This window comes from Poecilia latipinna, unplaced genomic scaffold (genome assembly GCF_001443285.1).
Source record: "Poecilia latipinna isolate Pla-1442-1.1 unplaced genomic scaffold, P_latipinna-1.0 Scaffold462, whole genome shotgun sequence".
NCBI classification, from domain to species: Eukaryota; Metazoa; Chordata; class Actinopteri; order Cyprinodontiformes; family Poeciliidae; genus Poecilia; species Poecilia latipinna.
Window position 1 is genome coordinate 322,328 of NW_015113078.1, and position 8,336 is coordinate 330,663.

The following is an 8,336-nucleotide window of genomic DNA, read 5'->3' on the forward strand; positions in this document are numbered from 1 at the left end:
TTTTATTTTATTTATTGTTTGGTTTGTTTTTTTTTAAACAAAAAAATTCATTTGAACTGTTTGAGTATTTTACCCTGCGCGGTCCAGTGTGCGCTTTTACCAGGATTTTTTATTTATTTATTTATTTTTTGCGTGGTTTCGCTTCTCCGAAACGGACAGATGTTTCGTCTGCAGCTCCTCCAGAACGCCGCTCTCCTGGGTAACGTGCAACAAGGCTCCATTTGTTAAATCTTCTGGATGAGTTACTTCCAGCGGTTTTTAATTCTTCGCAACGGCATAGCCGCTTCCGCAGTGGTTGAGCAGCGGACTGCGCATGTTACAGTCTAATTAACTTTTGCATCGTCATTTATTTCCTCAAGATAAACTACCGGCTCCTCAGATGGATTAACACAAAGTTGCATTCTCTTTAGTTTTCTCTGGTCTGTAATGGAGACTTGAATTTAACGCGCCATTTCAACCAAAGGTTTGATCCGCTTCCTAACCAGTCGCTCCAAAGCGTCCGGTCCATAACTCTTCAACACGCTGTCAGCTCCTGGTCAGAAAGACGCATTTAGTTCAGAGACCATGAGATGATATTCAGAAAGGATTTTTTAATTAATTGATTTCAGTTGCCTCTGAGACTAAATCTGTGACTTGTTTTTATTATTTGTTTGCTTACCTTTAAACACTGATTTAAATATTGTAATTTTTAAACTGAGCAGTAATTTTACATCCATGGAAACTCAAATGTAATATTTAAAACTTCAATACATAAAATCAGTTATTTAACAATATGAGGTGTTTAATTTATTTTTAACATTGTATTTTCATACATTTTATGCTAGGGGTGCCCAAGTCTAGTTTTCCAGAGCTACCATCTGCAACTTTAGATGCATTCATTCTCTAACACACCTGGACCATTGACTCATTATAAGCCTCTGAATGAGGGAAGTCAGCCTTTTGTCTGGGTGTTTTAGCAGGGATGTATCTAAAAGTTGCAGTCTGGAGGACTGGACCTGGTGGTTCCTGATTGGTTCCGTCAATGTGGCCCGTTGAGGGGGGCCAATATGCTGAAGTGGCCCTCGGTGAAACTGAGTTTGACACCCCTGTGTTAGAGGATTAAAAATTCAGATTTTACTCAGAAAACTGTAAACTGTATTTTGCTGCAGCTCAGGTAGAAAACAAAACATCAGGCAGAGACTGACTTTATCGTTCTGTCAACCCAAAGCAGGAGGATGATGACGATGAAGCACCGAGAAAAGAGCAGATTTCAGACGAACTGCAGGCGGTCCAAACCTAAATCTGTCCTAATTCATGCTTTTTCGCTTTTATCCCCCTTTTTTTGTTCGTTTTTTTCATTAATTATTTCCCCTTTTGGATTTATTTTTTTCACATCGTTACCTTTCTAAAATAATAGCCAAAGGTTTCTTTTGTTTGTTTTGCCAAAAGGCTTTTCTTTTGTCGTAATTAACATTATTTTAGGAAAGTGACAATATATCTTGTCCCTGTATTCAGAAAAAAAGAATTTGACGATGAAGTTTTGGGGGCGTGGCCTTTTGGGGCAAATCAGGAAGAGGGCTCTGATTGGCTGGAATGAACTATCGCCCCGCCCCATTCAAGTGACGAATGTGAAAATAACAACAAAAAGTTGAAAAACAAAAATAAAGTTGAAGGCAACAAACAGGAGAGAGGACCATGGAGGGGACCGGAGGAGCGGGGAGTCCCTGAGGACCAGGCCGGTGTGAGAGCGTCCCTCAGCGGGGAGCGGCATGAGGCGGCTCGGTCAGCGCGGATCATGGCGGCAGTGATACGGGATGGATCCTGGCGGGGCGTCACGGCGAAGCAGTCGGTCCGCAGAGACCTGGAGGGGGCACATCATCCAGCAGCTGAAGCACCGGGACCGGATCCAGAGCGCCATGTTCCAGGACCTGATCCGGTTCTGTAAGAACCTCGGAGAACAGCTGGCTCCAGTCGGCGCCGAACTCCATTCAAAAAAAGGCCGATTTAACGGCGCACTCAAACGACTCGTTTTTGACCTTAAATCTGACTTTATCTCTACAGAGTCTGGTTCCGTTGCAGAACATGACCTGCAGCAGTCGAAAGAATTGAGAACCGAACCGAATCTCAAACAGAAAGTTCCACTATTTTGCCGACATTTGGTACAGGAAGTGGTTTAAAACCCAATCCACAGGCTGGTTCACTTCCTCTAACTAGGAAGTGACTCATGCGTGACAGATAATCTGCAGCTGGTTCATCATCTGGCCTGAGCAGCTGGTCACACAGAGGTTTACCTGGCGGAAATGGGTCTAAAACGGGCCGGATTCTGAATGAGGTTCGGTGCAGGCGGTGACAGGTGTTCCTGCAGTTTTCTATCGGTTAAGCTACTTTGAGCTAAAACTGGTCAAGTTCTGACCCAAGTCTGGTATCTTTTCAGACACTGGGCTGCTGGAGAAAACCAGTTTGACCAAAGGGCTCCTCAGCAGCTCCGGCAGGTAACTCACCTGAGCTCCTACTGTTACTCAGTGTGCAGGTGTTTCAGTGCCTGACGGTGTGTTTGGTTTCTGCATCCAGACCTCCCGCTGAGGGCTGCGCCCGTTCCTCTCTGCAGCAGCTGAAGAAGACGACAGGCGAGGTGAGAAATGCTCCTCAGCTCACCTGCAAATTAAAGGAAACGCATCATTATTTATCTAAGATAAACAAAATATAGATCCTGTCGAGTTTGACAACTGAAGTTCGGCTCAAACTGGGATCAGAGGAAACCTGTGAATCTGAAGGCTGTCCATCATTCTGACGGATTCAAATTCCCAGACCGGACCAGGTGGTGCAGACATTTAAAATTTTATGGTGAGAATACAGAGCAGACTGAAGCTCTGGGTTTGGTGGATCAGGAAGCCTGGCCTCCAGAGAGTCTTCCCAACTTCTGATCAGGAAAATGTTCCCTGATTTCCAAACTTTGGCTTAAGTTTCGTTTGTAATTCCAGTTTCCATTGTGGCAGCAGAGTCCAGAGACTGTTGCTTAAACACAAACAGGAGAACAATTCAGGTCCATGTGGACCAAGGATGAACGTTTGAGTTCAGACCAGAACCGGTGAACTGTTATAATTTAAACTGTGGATCAGCTCCAAGTCATACAGCAAGATGAAACCTTTCTGTTCAGTTTGAGGTTTCCTCTCTGGACTACATGCAGGAACACCTGAATGGATCATTTCCTGAATTTAACTCCATGTTTTAGTTCATCTGCTGCAGCAGAACAACCTGCAGGAGGAAATGAGAGATTTATTTAGGCTGCAGTTTGGAGGCGACTGATGGGAGCTGAATTCAGACCGTTGGTGTCGTTGCAGCTGGCCTACAAGGTGGTGGAGCTGCAGCAGCAGATTAAAATCAAAGAGCGTGTCCTGCAGGAACTACAAACCAGGTGAGTCTCTCTCACACACACACACATGCACTGTCTTTCAGGGACTTTCCGTTGACTTCCATTCATTTCTAACCCTAACCAAAACTCAATTTATACCTGAATCCTAAACTTGACCCCTGACCCAAACACAGCATTTCCTCTTGTTTGGACCAGGCTTTGGTCCTCACAACGTAATGTGTGTCAGGAAAATGGCCTCCACAATGCATCAAATACACACACACACCTGAGCCCGCCTGCTCACCTGCTGCACCTGGACAGCCTGTTCTGACGGTGCAGCTGCTGCTGGTTCACCTCAACAACCACTTCAACCAACAACCTTTAATATAATTTTACTTTAGCTTGGTGCTGATTCTAATAACCTGATGCAGTTTTTCCTCTTAAACATTTAGCAAACACTCATGGATCCAAATAATACAATGTCTTGATTTAATAGAACCTGAAATGAAAATTTTAGTCTTTTAACTCACTTATTGTTGTCGTCTTTGTTCTTCCTAATGAAAAGAGTGCTGCTGTTTGGTAAATGTGAGTGGATGTGGAAAAACCACCAACAAGTCGACTCAAAGTGAATTCTAAGCCTGATAAGTATTTTATTTTAGGTGTTAAGGTGCAGTTAGTCAGCGCGGGGCGCAGCGCTGTTCACCGCCTCGTCACAGTCCTGTTGCATTCATCGCAGCCGCATGTCGGACTAAATGCTACGCATCATAACACTGTTTAAAAAAAGCAAAAGTTCTGCAACTCACCCTGAGAAACTGAAAAATATTCCTGCAGACATGGATTCCTCTGATCATATAACTCGTCCTGCCATTTTCTTTCCACTGTTACCTTTAGCTTTTCTTTGAGGGACCCAGTCTTAAAACATTTATTCACCATCATTTTTGAACATAGTCCTTCGGTATTTTAACTATGTGTCGCATTTTGAGCTCACATCACGTCAAATAAATGGTCGTTTACATGCAGTACCTCACAGACCACTGGGGGGCAACCACAGGCGAGAGAGAGATTGCTCTAAAGCAGGGGTGTCCGAAGTGGGTCCTGGAGGCCCGGCATCCTGCATGTTTTAGTTTTCTCCCTGGTTTTACACACCTGCATCAACTGATGGCTCGTTAGATGGCCCAAGCAGATCACTGACTAGCTGAGGAGGTTGTTACTACCACTAGGGACAGAACTGAAACGTGTAGGATGCCGGGCCTCCAGGACCCACTTTGGACACCCCTGCTCTAAAGGTTTACACTAGATGTTGGGGAGGGGGAGCTGTGTCATTGTTTCCTCCATCTTCGTCCTTGATGATGGGTGAGAATGGGAGGCTCTCAGGGTTCGTCCAGTTCAGTCCGTTTTCCTAGATCGTCCTGTTGGTTTGGGCAGGTGTGCATGCGTAATCAAACCAAAAATCAAACTCTGGTCCTCCAAACCTCATCTGGGTTCGGTTGAAGTGAACTCTGGTTCGGTTTGAACGCATATGTGAACGCCAAGGGGACCGGAGACCGCTCCAAAAGCAAGAACTGGACTACAGCAGAAGGCATTCTGGATAAATACAACCAAAGCTAACATGCTAGCCTAGCGCTAGCAGCAGAAATGGCTCCTGGTCTTTAGCCTAAAGAGAAATCCTCCAACCGCTAAAATCTGTCGCCTCCATCTTGTTTCCATCTGGTGAAGAAGGAAGTTGCTCTCAGTGTCTTCAGTGGTTCTTGGTGCAGCGCCCCCACAGGCCAGGAGGGGAACAGGTTGGTTTGACTCAGAACCACAGCAGCTGGAGGAGGAGCAGGTGGTGGAGTTCTGGTTCCAGTAGAANCCCTAACAAATACGACATTATTGGGACCGACTGCCCCTTATGGGGCCCAAAGCCCGGATCATGTAACTTTTACATTCAACCAAACCCAATGAGCCATTACAAGGATTGTTTTTTTATTCATTTGTTGTTGTTAGCATAGATATTAGCTTAGCTTATGGGATCTATTACTGAGGAAAACCATTTAACTGACCGTCAGTGCTGGGTTTGATCTCGGGGTAAATTAAATCTGAAGCTCAAACACCTGCACAACCTGACCAGCGTTTCAATAACTGATATTTATTAACAGATAAATGGGATCTTTTTATGTACTGCAGATCACACTTCTTATTGTAGTATTTAAAAACTCCTGGATACGTTTTTGAGATATTCTAACATAAAAAATATCATAGCTTAGCAAGAAATTGTAAATAAATGGAAACATTTCTTCAAGACCTTTGCTGATTTTAGTCATTGGTCATTTTGAAGAGATGCTACCACTTAGCATCTCTTTGCTAATGTTTGCAAAAATACAGAGTGCCTGCTTTAGAATGAACCGTTAGCACCCAGGATGAATGGGTTGCCATCCTGTGATCGGACCTTGTGCGATGAACAGAACTGACCCGTTCTTTGCTAACAGAGTCCATTTGAATCTGGCCCACCGGGGCAATTAGAGGCAGAATCTGTCCTTTGACAATGACATCAGCGGGATGACGTTTCCAAACATTAAAAGCAGCAGGGAGACCAATGTAAGGTTCAGTTCGTCAGAACTCACTGAGGTGTTTGTGTGACCTCCTGAAATGTTTCTTTTGTTTTGTTTAAGCCAAACAGAAATCAGATTTTTTTTTTTACTTGTTTAAATTTCACTATAATCTAAGCCAGTCAGTTGCAGGTGTTTCTCATAAGAAATGTGTAAATTGATTCTTCTTCAGCTGAATTATTATCAACATCTTAGGAGTAAAACCTTTTATTGGTCATGAACTTTCGGGGAGTTTTTTATTTCAAGATGAACTCAACTCAGGTTTCATATTTCACTCTGGGAGCTTACATTGATGAAAAGCTCTTCAGATACCTGTTTTTCACCATCCTCCTGGTCCTGTATGTCCTGATTATCGGCTCCAACGTCCTGCTGATCGTGTTGATCTGTGTGAACCGGAGCTTACATGAACCCATGTTCCTGTTCCTCTGCAGCCTGTTTGTGAACGAACTGTACGGTAGTTTGGGTTTGTTCCCCTTCCTGCTGGTCCAGATCCTCTCTGACGTTCACTCCGTTTCTGCTCCGCTCTGCTTCCTGCAGATCTTCTGTGTTTCCTCTTATGTAGCTGTTGAGTTTTTTAACCTAGCAGTCATGTCTTACGACCGATACCTGGCCATCTGTCATCCTCTGCAGTATCACTCCCTGATGACAGTAAGGAAGGTTTCTGTTCTGACTGCAGCTGCATGGTTCACTGCTTTTATTTTTATGGTTTCTATAACATCTTTGAGTTTTCCTCTTCAGCTCTGTGGAAACTTTATTAACAAAGTTTACTGTGACAACTATTCTTTAGTTAAACTGGCCTGTTCAAATACTGCAGTCAATAATATCTATGGACTTGCTGCCGCTGCTCTCATCATCTTTGTTCCTCTTGTTTTGATCCTCTACACCTACCTGAGGATCCTGCAGGTTTGTTTTTCTGGGTCCAAACAGACCCGGCAGAAAGCCGTCAGCACCTGCACGCCCCACCTGGCCTCCCTGTTAAACTACTCTCTGGGGGTTTGCTTTGAGCTGCTGCAGAGCAGGTTTAACATGGACCGTGTTCCAAATTATGTAAGAATATTTTTATCCCTGTACTTCCTGACATGTCAGCCGCTGCTTAACCCTGTGATGTACGGACTGAACCTGTCCAAAGTACGCAACGTGCAGAAAAGTCTCTTTTCTATTAAAAGGAGGTGATATGATGGTTGTGCATATCTAATGTTTTTAATGACAATTTACTGAAACGTTTTACATATTTGACAGCACAATATCTGTCTGTAACTTATTTGTTTATTCATGTGGTTGAAATATTTTAATTATCTCTAAATAGATGGTTTGGAAAACCCGCAGCAGGAAGCAGAGTTCTGGTTTAAAGCATCTTTCACCCTGACCCCATGAAGACAGTGACCTCACAAACTGAGTCAGTGACCCATCCAGTCGCTGAACAGACTGATCTAAAATGACCGCAGAAGCATAAACTAAAATAACTAAGAATAAGAATTGGATCGTCACTTTTCACTTCTTTCCTGAGCTCCTAAAGCTTGTTGCTCCATGGATACATGGCTTCTCTTCTTGATGCTCTAAAAGCAGAACCACCTGGTTCTGCTTCCCCAGAGGAATCATCATCATGTGCATCAGCGGTCTGAGGTCGGCGTCCAGACATTAGCTCTACACCCGACTTACTCCAGAATGAGTCTGACCCCCGGCAGTACGAAGCAGGACAGGACCTGTCCAGATCACCCAAAGAATATTTACAAAAAACAGAAATGCAGTCTAAAATCAAACCTCAAATTCAAGAACTATCTGAGACTAAGTCACTTAAACTGGCTCTGCTAAACCTAAGATCGCCATCAGCAAAACGGATTTTATTTATGACTTCGTCTGTGAGCAGAATATTGATGTTATGTTCCTGACATGGTTGGATGACAGTAATGAATGAATCAGCTGTACTAATTAAATCAGTGCCTCCTAATGCATTTCCAAGTGGGAATAGAAAACATAAGATTAGAAGTGGTTACTACAATATGTCTGGATTTATTAAACTGATAGAAAGTCTTTTTAGACTCTTGGATGTTTTGGAACTGAGATAGCTGTCACTCCACAGTAAAACATGAAAGGGAAACTTTCTTCGCAGAAATTATAAATAAATTCATGAACGATGCTTGAGCCTTATTTGTACCACCTGTGCCTGCCTGCTTATAACAGCAAATAAGATGAACTACCATCGTTACACAGGTGTTACTCAGCTCTACATTATGATGTCACCAGGTGACCTTTGAACCCAGCCAACCACTGAACAGATGCTAAGAACAGATAAACGTGTCAATGTGCCAAAACTTTCTCCAGCTGAACAGAAACTGAAGTTTTAATCTTTGGACCTAAAGAGGAGCGATGTAGAGTTATAGATCTAGAGTTATAGCTATAGATACATATAGAGTCAG

At 43.4% G+C, this 8,336-nt stretch overlaps 2 protein-coding genes and 1 long non-coding RNA gene across 3 annotated transcripts; 2 read left to right on the forward strand and 1 right to left on the reverse strand.

The window, feature by feature from the left end:
• Positions 1-1,723: 1,723 nt before the first annotated feature.
• Positions 1,724-2,570, reverse strand: LOC106951518 (uncharacterized). The gene is made up of 2 exons (XR_001425825.1): positions 2,481-2,570; positions 1,724-1,961 (listed from the first exon to the last, which is right to left on the reverse strand). It is a non-coding gene; the product is annotated as an uncharacterized LOC106951518 (long non-coding RNA).
• LOC106951517 (autophagy-related protein 16-2-like) lies at positions 1,770-4,993 on the forward strand. Its single transcript, XM_015039119.1, has 4 exons — positions 1,770-1,920; positions 2,414-2,471; positions 2,551-2,611; positions 3,321-4,993. The coding sequence occupies exons 1-4, from the start codon at positions 1,794-1,796 to the stop codon at positions 3,396-3,398; spliced, it is 324 nt and encodes a 107-aa protein (XP_014894605.1). The 5' UTR covers positions 1,770-1,793; the 3' UTR covers positions 3,399-4,993.
• A 1,172-nt stretch (positions 4,994-6,165) lies between these two features.
• LOC106951476 (olfactory receptor 10R2-like) lies at positions 6,166-7,092 on the forward strand. The gene has a single exon (XM_015039047.1). The coding sequence runs from the start codon at positions 6,166-6,168 to the stop codon at positions 7,090-7,092; it is 927 nt and encodes a 308-aa protein (XP_014894533.1).
• Positions 7,093-8,336: the final 1,244 nt, after the last annotated feature.

Coding starts and splice junctions, on each gene's coding strand:
- LOC106951517 (XM_015039119.1), top strand. CDS start 1,794: ATGGATCCTGGCGGGGCGTCACGGCGAAGCAGTCGGTCCGCAGAGACC. Junction 1,921..2,413: donor CCAGGACCTGATCCGGTTCT/GTAAGAACCTCG, acceptor GTATCTTTTCAG/ACACTGGGCTGCTGGAGAAA. Junction 2,472..2,550: donor CTCCTCAGCAGCTCCGGCAG/GTAACTCACCTG, acceptor TTCTGCATCCAG/ACCTCCCGCTGAGGGCTGCG.
- LOC106951476 (XM_015039047.1), top strand. CDS start 6,166: ATGAACTCAACTCAGGTTTCATATTTCACTCTGGGAGCTTACATTGAT.